The 12,273-nt window shown below is 36.9% G+C and overlaps 1 protein-coding gene across 1 annotated transcript in view; it reads left to right on the top strand.

Moving 5' to 3' along the window:
* ADAM10 (ADAM metallopeptidase domain 10) overlaps nt 1–12,273 on the top strand; it is a 45,571-nt gene that overhangs the window by 24,185 nt on the left and 9,113 nt on the right. Inside the window, exons 4-9 of the mRNA XM_082061060.1 lie at nt 899–1,057; nt 7,087–7,190; nt 7,790–7,939; nt 9,108–9,200; nt 9,798–9,981; nt 10,929–11,092. Of these exons, the coding sequence (XP_081917186.1) occupies nt 899–1,057; nt 7,087–7,190; nt 7,790–7,939; nt 9,108–9,200; nt 9,798–9,981; nt 10,929–11,092 (854 nt within the window). The remainder of the gene's footprint in view (nt 1–898; nt 1,058–7,086; nt 7,191–7,789; nt 7,940–9,107; nt 9,201–9,797; nt 9,982–10,928; nt 11,093–12,273) is intronic.

Below are 12,273 nucleotides of genomic sequence, written 5' to 3'. Positions count from 1 at the left end.
GATCGGGAGGAAAAGAAGGACAGAGAGAAGAGAGTTGTAGAAATTTAAAATGTTTTACTGATGCTACTAATAAGAATAGAGAAAATAATACAAAATATACAAAACCAATCTTGAAAGTCTCAGCAACTGCAGAGCTGGCACCCAAAGTCCTGGATTGGACTCTGCAGCCAGCCAGAGGTAGATTCAGTCTCTCACCAGGCCTCAGTTCACAGGGACGACTAGCAAGGTCCTCTCCTAATGTCGGCCATAAGCAAAAGGAAAAGGGATGAGATCCTTGTGATCTCCTACTTTTATATGAAATATTCATGTGAATGGGATATTATACTTCGTTGGTCAGTTTCTTGGTCACCTGTTTCTCGTTGCCCCTCTTGCAAGATGTGAATCTGTTCTTATCAATAACTTCGGATTCCATTGCTATGTTTACCAAAACATGTATATGGTTCTCCAGGAAAATGCAGCTAATATGAAGCTTTAGCTGACAGGCAAATTCACTAAAAGAGAAACTTGTTTTTTAACAAAACCAGGACAAGAGTAGAATTCTTCATTGTATGCTTTTAAAACTTGTTATTTTTGCATCTGAATAGGAAGCTATTCAACTTGGTAACTGTGATTTTGGAATAACTGTATGTCTTGCTTTTGAATAATCTTAGTCTTAAAAATTCAGACACAAACTTTCTGCAAGAATGCCTTACGGCTGTTATCCAGAATCTTATTACTGTATAATTCATGTAGGTTTATAGCAATTGGGAACTGGTGCACAATCAGAATAATTAGGCAAGTATCGTGCTTTAGCTTTGTCTGCTTAATACCCTGGGTAGAATGTATGCTGAAATTTAGCAGAGGACTGAAAGCTTTTAGAAAGTCACAGAAAAACTAATGCATTTTTTTTCCTTAACAGGTGAGCAGGGAAGTCTTAGCCATGGATCTGTTATTGATGGAAAATTTGAAGGATTCATCCAAACTCACAGTGGGACCTTTTATATTGAGCCAGCAGAGAGATATATTAAGGACAAAACTCTACCCTTCCACTCTGTCATTTATCATGAAGATGATATCAGTGAGTACTTCAACTTTGTGCTACAGATGAAATAATTTTTTGTATTAAATGTCAAAAACTGTAAGCCATTTGTAAGCATCAAATGAGACTTTGGCTTGTGTATGGCACTGTGAATCATGCTGTCCTGAGGTGATTCATATACAGTTACGGCATGAAAGAAATTTATGGCAAACCAATGTGAGTCTTCCTTGTTCTGCCATTGTAAGACATCCTTAGCAGTCAGGTTTAAGTGTATAGGCAGTGTATTTTCTCAGTGGAGACATGTTTCTTCTGAAAAATGAATTCTTAAAATATACTGATTGTTCTTCCCTGTTATACGCAAAGTAAAGGATAATTAAAGTCCAAGTCACTCAGCGTTTACCTACATCTAGTGAAGGTGGTACTTGTGGGGAAATAAAAGCTCCCCTTGCTTGCACAGGTTGCAGCTGCCTGCAGAGAGGTCTTTAGAAGATGTGGTGGCACCCAGTATTTTCCAATTTACACAGTAGCTGATGGAAGTGTACAGGGAGCACTACTTGAATTTGAAAAGTATAGCCCCAGAAGTCTAAGTTTAGCTTTAAACACCCAGAAAGACAAGAAAGTACCATGGAATAGTTTTAAATCTTCAGAACTGATGCAGCAGAATTCTCCTGCACTCTACCTGCCTTTTTATGTATGATCAGTCTTCAGCTGTAATAAAAATCAGTTTTATTTGATGCTCAAGTAACTTTATGCTAAACCCAAAACCTGCTGCAATAAAGTTGTGATACCAAGTTTCAATCTTTCCAAATAAAGTGACTTTCTGCCAACATCTAAGATTACCTTTTGATTAGAGAAGCTAACAAGTTGTGTGTTGCAAATGAACTCTATGTAAAACATCAATCTTGCTTAAAAATCAATTTAAACTGGAACTTCATTTAAAAACTTGTCCCATCAGGCCATTGTGCAAATCCTAGAAGACTTGAGTTTGAAATGTCGTTTGGAATTGAATGACGAGTCTTGGGTTAGATCACTAAAAATTAGTTGAACCACTCTTATGTCGATATATGTATAAATCATTTTCAAAATACATCATTATGAGATTGTATTGTGAAAATAAATGTCAAAGATAGGAAGATAGATGAGGAAAATCTCTACTTGTGATTTGGCTTTATTTTATTTGGCTGTCTTTGAGTATGTTAAAATTGTGAATGAGTAGATGTGTTAGTCCTTCCTGTTATCCCATTCTGTAAATGTGATTATTAACCCAAGATCAAATAGAATTTACATATTTTTAAACAGCTTCTGAATGAATACAATTATTGAATTTTATGTACATTGGGAGCTATGCTTGTCTTCTGACTGACTAAACATATATCTTCCTGGTGCTTACAAGACCCATATTTGAGAATGAATTTACTTTATAGGACAGCGTTCCACAGACTGGTTTTGATTCTCAAAGAGGAGCTGCAGTGTGCATTGGGTTTTCAGCTGTACAGAGCATTGCGGGTGGAGGTCTGAGGAGGCCGATTCCCTTGCTGGCTGCTGTCAGAGTATTGCAGAGTTTGCTGCTGCGACAGAAGGGGGAAGTAATAAAAAAATATCACAAAAGCCTGGTGTAAAACCATAACAACATTTCTATGGATAATTTGTACATACTTCTAAGTTCTTTAGTGTGTTTTATAGGTCTCACTGAACAGTTCAAGTCACTGCTTGGTAGTGGGAGTACTAGACAACAAGTCACTGTCTGCTTTACAAAGGGGTTTATTAAGCCTGTTGTAGAAAAGAGATGGAGGAAGAAAGAAAAGCAACACAAGGCAGTAAAGCGATTTGCCCAGTTTCCAAGGGGCGAGACAAGCAGGAAGATTGTTGCATGTCCCAGTTCCTGATGCTGTAAATAGTGGGTGACTAAAAATACTCTCTTCACTGTTACAAACTAATGACAGAAATAGAACTCTACATTAAAGAAGCAGATAATTTGATTTTATGGAAGTTAGTATTGCTGTTTTGTAGAAGTGATCTCTGCTGGAGGAGTAAATTGATCACTTGAGAGCTGGAAAAAGCGAATGATGGAATCAGTTCATATTAATGACTTATTAAAGTGATTGGGAGCAGGATATGTCTTACTTTCAATTATTCAGATGATGGTATGTTGGCTTACACTGTTTTTCCTCTTGAATCTAGTGCATCAAAACCATGAGTTAGAAACAAAATCAGGTTATCAGAGAGGAGTGTCTAAATCTATTCCAGAGAGCCCCATGCAAGCAGCAGCGGTGCAGTGTGGCTTCCGGAGTGTGCAGGGGGTGAGCGCGGCTCAAACAGCCGTTCTGGAGCCGAGGCCGCTGCCCGCGCAGAGCCTGATGTGCGCGCCTGCTGATGGTACAGTTTAACTTCTTCCATTGGTATCCAAGATGCCTCTAGGATTTCTCTGGTCTGAAATATCTGAAGTATAGAACTGCTGCTGCCGCTTCCTGAATAGTGCTTTTGAGGCTACATTGTTTTGCCTCTCATGAGAGCTATTTTTCGCATTGAACTGCAGTTCAAAAAAAACCCCCCAACAACAATGAAGAAAGCTAAAATTTACAGTAGCTTTGAAAATAAAAACAGGCATGCAAATCTGTTGTTATTGCTCTAACCCAAAACTAACTCTTGTGAAACAGTAAAACAACAAGTGTCTTGCACAGGACAGAAGCTACAAAAATACTCGTATTTCTAACTCAGGATAGACTGGGGAAGAAGTCATGTTTGCTTTAATTTGGGATATTTTTGGTCACCCATGTTTCAGCCTTTTGAAACAATATGCTTTTTAGTGCTTTTCAGAAATCACAATGCAACATATGATTAGCATCTCAATGAGTTCTTTTTCAGTAGTTAAACAAAAGATTTTTTTATAAATGGGGATTATATTGTCGACTTCATAAGGCAGCTTTTGTCTGTTACAGTGGATGTGGTGACCAGTGGAAGGCAGCTTTCTATTCATGACTTGAAACACAAGTTGAATGATTTTAGTTTCTAAGCCACTGTTAATGAAACTGTTTTATAATTTAGTGCTAGAAAGATACACATTGATATTTTCATTAAAATATATTGGACACTTTTCTTTAAGGATTAGGATTTCATTGGAATTGTGTTTGTTTAAATCACATATGCTTCAAATATATCCCTGAGTTCATACAGTAAAATAGAAAATCTGAAGTTTCTCAGGTCACCAGTAGGCAGGAAAATCCTATTCAGACCTTCAGGAAAACGAACACAGTCATTTAATTGTCATTATGGTGTTGGAATAACTGTACATCTGAGAACAGAAAGTGAAGTATTTTGTAGTTTTGCAAAGCCTAATCTGCTGAATGAGCTGACCACTGCAAACTATGTATTATTAGTGAGAACTTGGTTTCTTCTGTGTTAGTGTTGTGTTTGTCCATTTAATAATGAAGTCTACTTGGCAGTTGTCGTGGGAGCACAGTGACAGGCTGCTTAGAATGAAATCTGTAATAAGGATTTCTTTGTAATTGGTTAAATTTTAATTTTGCTCTGGCACTATTGCTTTTGCTAGTATTGGGCAAATCTCTATGGCTGTTGAAAAACTGAATTTTCATCACTATGACACTTTGGTGTCATATCCTTGCCCCAGATGCCTAAATCCACTATCCATTAAGTAGTTAACTTAAATGCTCAACAGATCATCCTATTTACTGACAAGCAGAAGAAAAATATGAATGTGATCGGGAATATATTTGTGGTAGGCAGTGCCTTTATAAAAGGATAAAAAAATATTACTTTGAGCATTTGTAGCTGTATATATCATAATGGTCTGCCATCTGGTTACTATAAGATATCATTGTCAAAGTATGAAATGACAAGGGTTTCTTTTGTTGCTTTTTTAGGTTCATTATTGTTATCACTACTATTATTGTCAAGATGTTCAAAAGTTGAAAGTGGAAAATGGGAAACTGGGCAATACAGGAAAAGAAAAATAAAATGTGTTTCACCTGAGTATTTTCTGTAGTTACAGAATTGAACCTGTAATTAAACTCTTCTTCTATAGATCTGATGGAAAGTGGGGTTCTTGTTTTTCCTCAGTTGTGCACTTGCTGTAAACAGTAATTTCACGGTGAAGGCGTTTGCTTCCCCTGGATCAGCCACGGGGCTGTGGTGGGGACAGGCTGGGAAGCTCATCATCCCAAAGAGCTGGCAGAAGGCTGGACCTCTCAAATTGTTTAAAACCACCACAGGAGCACAGACCAGACCTCTGAGGTGTGGTTCAAAACCGTCCACGGCATCTGCCGCCGTGGAGTTCCTGCTTGGCTCCAGGAATGGAACTGCTACAGGGGACAGAGGAAGTAGAACACTGGGAAGGTGAAGGGGGAACAGTGCCTGCGCGTTTGGGGGTGCTGCAGCATTTAGCAAGAGAAAGCTTTGTATGCAACTTGCTCAGCAAGCCAGACATGGTTCCAAAGTGAACCATCCTGTATTACCTGCCTCCTGCATTTAGTGGGGTGGATGCAAATCTGTCCATGAGGGATTTATCTTTTCCAGCACGCACAAAACTTTGGCAATTTCTGGTGCAGACTGTTTCCTGATCAATTATCTGTAATTTTAACTGGCAGGCTTTTAAGGTGTTTCTTACCAGATTATTACTTTTGAAGTGAGAAATATTTGTTTGAATTGCAGGGAATCAGTATTAAAAATGTATTAAGGGATTTCCTAACCTCTTTAGGGAATAAGATACAGAGGAAAGACTGCTTATTTTGTGTAATGCACTGAAGCATTTATTTCTAGTACCGTTCTGTCAACTGTCATAACACCACCGGATAGGAATGGAAGTGTGATGACAGCAGAAAATGGCATTTTGTGCTGATGCAAAATGTGCTGTGCAGTTTCCAGTTATTTCTGTGGATTCCTGCAGTTACCACCTGCAGGGGCTGCTTTAAAGTTATGATGGTTTTATGCAGATAAAGCGTGCTGATGGTGGGACAGTATTGTCCATTACTGACACCCTTGTGTAATGTACTTTTGTTGCAGAGATAAGTGGTTGGCGATATGAAGTTGGGTGGTGGGTAATGAGAATTTTAGTTGGATTAAATATAGCGGATTTCTTTTTTAATACTGTGGTGGGAGGAAAAGAAAAGGTAGTGGAGATGGAAAATGGAAGGATCATATTTATAATCCTTTGCTCTGAACTCCAATCTAGTGGTAGTAAACAGCATCCCCAAAAGTGCAATGACCTCATCAGTGAATGAGCAGTGATTTTTGTTTAATATTGTGTATAGCAAAGCCTGTGTTCCACTGCATTGCTAATCACATTGGCTGAGGTGGTTTACAGTAAGAGCTTTCCCCCCCTCTTTTTCTGTCTCTTCATTCTTCTGGCACTGCGCCAGGGCTGACCATATGGGGAGGAATGTGATGAGGCAGCTGCACAATATTTTGTACCTGGAAAATGACCCAATTTGAAAAAAAAAACATTTTAACTATGTTTAACTTCGCCTCATTTGTCTTTAACTAGTTTTTTTAAAAATGATGTTAAACATGACCTCTTTAAACACTTGTAAATATGTGTGATTGAGAGGAGTGAGGGTTGGAAGACTCATTTCTTGATCAGTCCTTTTAAGCTTACCAGTGGATCCACTGAATCTGGTCTCTGGGTATTTTGGAGTATAAACTCAAATGGTTTGTTTTTTTTTCAGAACTAAACTTACCTGTATGCCAAGGATATGATTTTTTTTTTTAATACCTATTTAATTTTCCCATAGCTTTTCATTATCAAGCTAATAGGTACAAATGTGTAAATAATAGCTCTTGTTCTTATGTCTGATGTTGCTCATCATATTTTATTTTGCTGTCTGTAAGAAAACAATGTTAAGAAGCAGTTGTCAGTTTTGTTCTGTTTGTAAAACTAAGAATGTATCTTAGTGGAAATGTTTAATAAAAACAGACAGCTGCATAAAGCTGGAATGTTAGAATGCTTCCCTCAAACTACATGAGCAGTATTGGATACACTGAAGAAACTGCAGTGATACAGCCATATTTTACACTTGGAATTTGAAAACTCAACCCGGCCTCCTTCTTTTTAGGATATCCACATAAATATGGACCACAAGGAGGTTGTGCAGATCACTCGGTATTTGAAAGAATGCAGAAGTACCAGATGACTGGTATAGAAGAACCAACAACAGAGGTATAACACAGGCTAGTGGGTTATGTTGATTAGAAATCAGTGTAATAACGTCCTATTTCTTGTATGCGTTAGCAGATACTGCTCTGACTAATTAGCATTATTTTAACTTCATGTGTAGTGTACCACTTGTTCCATGCTGAAGTGCTTTACTATTTCTGTTTGCCAAGATAGCTGACGAAGGTAACTGCAGTGTGAAATAACCTGTGTTGGGGGGGGTACATTTAAGTCCCATAGCACTGGCGATTTTTTTCTAATCTACAAACTGTTTGTTCATCTTAGAAAATGATTATGAAAAAGAAAAATTCCAAAGATCACATGAATGAAAAAATCTGTTTCACATTGAATGCCTTTTGTAATATAAAATGAAATGCACAGAAGGGTTTCACTGAGATATCATTAAAAACAGAACGCATACTTGAAAACTGGCTATAACACACGTAGTTTAATTCGAAATTCATAAAACTTTGTGGGTTAAGGAAGAATGAAAATCTGTTTGTATTAGTGGAGTATGTATAGAAAAATCTATTGCTATTTTTGGGTAATCTGGTGCAGCATGTAGATCTAAAAAATTACTATCTTTATTTCCTGTGTATACATAGAAGCCTTTTGAAGAGCCCAAGAACAACGGTCCACAGCTTTTAAGAAAAAAGCGTGCCACTCAGGCTGAAAAAAATACCTGTCAGCTGTATATCCAGACCGATCATCTGTTCTACAAGCATTATGGAACAAGGGAAGCTGTAATTGCACAGGTACTTTCAATCCCTTTATCTTATATGATCTGTTGTACTTTATTTGTGGTTTTGTGATAAATTTCATGCAATTTGTGTATGTTATTGCTTATTTGCTTTAGAACGTCTTGTTTCATTTTTTACAGTGATCTTGATATTATTGAAACAGCTTTTGTTTCACTAAAAAGATGCCATGTATCTGTGGTGAAATTCCTGGGCACTTGTGCTTCCCTTAGTTAATAATGGCAGCTGTGGTTTCATTAGCACCTCTGAGCAAGACTGCAGTCTGACTTTTCTCAGTTCTTCCTCAGGAAAATGATACTTCCCGAAGAGTCCCATTCTGTTTTGCAGCCTGGCAAGCCTCTGTGTTAACACTCACATCGCCTTGTGCTTGAAATGTTAGTTCAAAACACTGTGAGCTAATGACACTGAGAACTGTTCCTGTAGTGTCTGATGTAGTGGAAGGCTAAAAATGCAATGGCAACTAAAGGCAGATGCTTTTCATTTGTCAATATGCTATTAGGTGGAAAACTCTTTTTTTTCTGATAAATTCCTAAAAATATAACTAGCTAAAAATATAACTAGTTAACATTAACATACTTCTCTTGAAGTCTTAAGTTTCACTGTCACTTGCAAATCTGACTGTTACTATTTATTCATCACACTGTACATACACAATTCAAGTAACATTTTCCAAAGTTCTGAAGTCACCTTCAAAATCAGGTTTTCAATGAGTTAGCATTTCTATGTGCTCTTGGAAAAAGTAAATGATCAGTTTTTTCCTACCAGAAATAATATACAGAATAATACTGTAACAAGTAAATTTTTTCTCAAAAAAAAAAAAAAAAAGTGCTTTGAATAGAATTTTAACTACAATGCTCTGTTATAGTAATGAGTCAAATGACTATCACAAACAGGTATCTGAATAGTTCATGAAATTATACGTTTAAAAAAAAGCAAATGGCAAAATATTTTGCTGTTATCTGGCATGGTGACAATGTAAAGACCAGGTTACGTAGTGATTTATTTCCATTATTTGCCATCAGCATTCAATTAATAAGGCCTGTTAGAGTTCATATGGCACAATATCTTATACATTAAAAATATAGGCCTTGCAGTTGTTGCTACTGAATATTAGCTATAGCGTACTGCATAGATCTTTGAACTGTAAATACTTTAATTTTGACAGATATCCAGCCATGTTAAAGCGATTGACACAATTTACCAGTCAACAGATTTCTCAGGAATCCGTAACATCAGCTTCATGGTGAAACGAATAAGAGTAAGTTGTTTTGAAATACTTCTAGCCTCACTCATATTTCTTGGATGCTGTATTTTTCAAAAGTCCTGTTGCTGTTCACTTGTAACTATTTATTGTTAGTAATTTCTGTAGTAAATGGTTCCCTAACCCATTTATTTGTTTGGGTTTAGTGTTTATTGTCAAAAACCCTCTACTTCCATTATTGAGCGATAGTCAATTTTTATAGCAGTCAACTTCTTATATTTCATCAGAGTTGACTGTGCGGCAAATAGACTGTATTGCTCTCCAAAAACTTTAATAGTGAAACAGATAATGGCTATCCAGGTTGAATGGTCCTTCTAAAAGTGATGATTTAAGAGAATAGATATAAACTTTTGGGTACTGATGGAAAGGAAAAAGAAAGAGAGTGGAGATTTACTACCCAAATGCAATTATTTATTGTAGAACTTGGTTTTCCAAATATTGGGGTGGTAATTTGTCAAGACACATAAAACTTCAGGAACCTGTTTTGCTATTTAACATAACAAGGTGACATTACAACCGTAAGCCTCTTAGCTGGTATTTACAAGTCAAATGAAAATTAATCATGTCTTAGAGTTTGTTTCCATTTACTTTTAGATTAATACAACCGTAGATGAGAAGGACTCTTCCAATCCCTTCAGATTTCCTAACATTGGTGTGGAAAAGTTTCTGGAACTGAACTCTGAACAGAATCACGACGACTATTGCCTGGCCTATGTGTTTACAGACCGTGATTTTGATGATGGAGTCCTTGGTCTGGCTTGGGTTGGAGCCCCTTCAGGTAATTATGTCCAAGCCTTCAGCACTGTGAGGTAAAGTATTGTAGGTAGGTACAAATAAGAAAGGTAGAAACAATGTCATTTGAATTGCCAGCAAATAGACAAAAACCTCATAACCAACACTTCACAATTTTGGTTAGGTACGGTTTGATTTATATATATTTATATTTAATCTTTAACACACATACTGACATAGATTGAGTGGAATACTTCACTAAAATGAAATTTTACTTCAGAAAGCAAGGAGTGTTTTTTAGACACCATTTATGTTGTCAACAGAATAGCTGAATTTTAGAATGTTGATAATGCCTCAGTACAAATTCAAGTTATGGAAAAAATTGGTGAAGTTTGAAGTCACAATTCTGAGACTTTTCCAAACAGTAAGAGTAGTGCACTTGATTGTTGACCTTCTAAGTATGGGTTTGATTAACCCACACATCGAAAGCGTTTTCAGTTTTAGTTTGTGCAGTGGAAAAATGAGTCACTTTTGCTGACAAGAATATATGGCTGATCCTAGCCATTTTATATAAATGCTCTTTCTGTGAGAGAGGATTTCCTGTGATTTTTACTCTGGGTTTGGCTTTTTTACTTAGCGAAATGTAAATGGGATGTATATTGAAGCTTCCTGTATTGGACATTGCACCCTGCTAGTCTTGTACCACAGGGATGGTGAAATCAGGGTTGGTTTGTGCAGTGAAAGCCCAAAAGAGCTCTTAATAGCTATTCTGGAACAGCTAACTACTTGTGTGAATGTATCCATTCCGTGCTGAGAGCATTAGTGTGGATAAATCTAATCTACTTTCAAAGTTGGCTTAATATTAATTATACAGAACTCTCAGTGTGTAACTGTCTACTGAGGAGGCAAGCTGTTTCTTGTTCTAAATGTCACTAGAAAAGTAACACAGTAATTTCTTGAATGACTAACTGTTGTACTTTTGTCTAAACGCAGGGAGCTCTGGTGGAATATGTGAGAAGAGCAAACTGTATTCTGATGGTAAGAAGAAGTCTTTGAACACTGGGATCATCACTGTTCAGAACTATGGCTCTCATGTTCCTCCCAAGGTTTCTCATATCACTTTTGCTCATGAGGTTGGGCATAACTTTGGTTCGCCTGTGAGTATCACTATTCATCTGTTAACTCACTTTACGCCATTTTGAAGTGCATGATTTGCAAATGGCATTTTTACTTTTTATGAACAAGAAAAAAAGATCAAGACTGCAAGTGCGTATGTGTGCTCACACTGTATACAAACAAAACACAGGTTGCCGAACGGAGCCCCTTTTATGAGTATTTGTCAACACTGGTGCAACAGTGGAATTTGAGAATTTTTATTTCTACTAATTCATTCTTTTATAGAGGGGCTATATTATTATTTCCTATAAACTTCCCTAGTTTTTATTGATGACTAGGGTCACACACCTATTAAATATGTTATAGTTTATCCTAGAGAGGAGAAAGAATCAATGCAGAATTAAGATGACACTTTATTCAACAAGCGAAGATAGAGCTGGCTCTTTTTTTATGTTCAGTTACAAATTTACTTGAGAGGATTAAGGTATCAAGAACAATATTTTAGAGCAAAACTGTCTCCCAGTCATTTAGGGATGTAACTTCTTGTGGCAAGCTGAAGGTATGAGGCTTATGGGTTTTGCTGGAGATGAGAACAAAGTTTTCTGGTTTGGCTTTTTTATTTTTAAACTTCAGTATACAGGCTTTCTACTCTTGGAAGTAAAGTGAAATCAAGATATGACAGGAATGAGTTCTTCCAAAATAGATGTTCACAAGTGAATGCTTTCTTCACATGCCTTGAGAAAATCCCTAATGCCACTACTTTCAGTGGGAACAAGCCTTCCAAGTATAACTGAAAATAGGAGGATATGAAACTGAAAAACCACTCCCACTGAGTGAAACATCTTTTGGACCAGCCTTGAAGATGATTCTTTTTTACTCCTAAGTTGCATTTGTTGTAGGGAAATATGTGAAAGTACGTTTGGTTCTGCCAAACTGTAATAAATGATATAGTTCTTGCAACTATGTTGAAAACATTTAAATGTACCTACTTTTGAGACATAGTTTGTACTGCTGGAAGGCTGGATGCATGAGAACAGTGTAAGAGTTCCTCTTACACTTAACAACTTAGTATGTTGTCAGTCTGCTAGTTGCTAGTATGCCAACCTGTAATGCATTTAATTAATCACGCTGGCTGTTGTATAGATCTGGTCACTGGCTGACAGAACCAGACTGCTGCACTGTTCTGGACATCTCTTTGTACCTCCCCCAAAACAAGCAGCAA

The sequence above is a fragment of the Streptopelia decaocto genome (genome assembly GCF_964273445.1).
Source record: "Streptopelia decaocto genome assembly, chromosome: 9".
In the NCBI taxonomy this organism is placed as follows: Eukaryota; Metazoa; Chordata; class Aves; order Columbiformes; family Columbidae; genus Streptopelia; species Streptopelia decaocto.
Note: the sequence above shows the minus strand (reverse complement) of the source record. Positions and strands in the feature narration are given on the sequence as shown.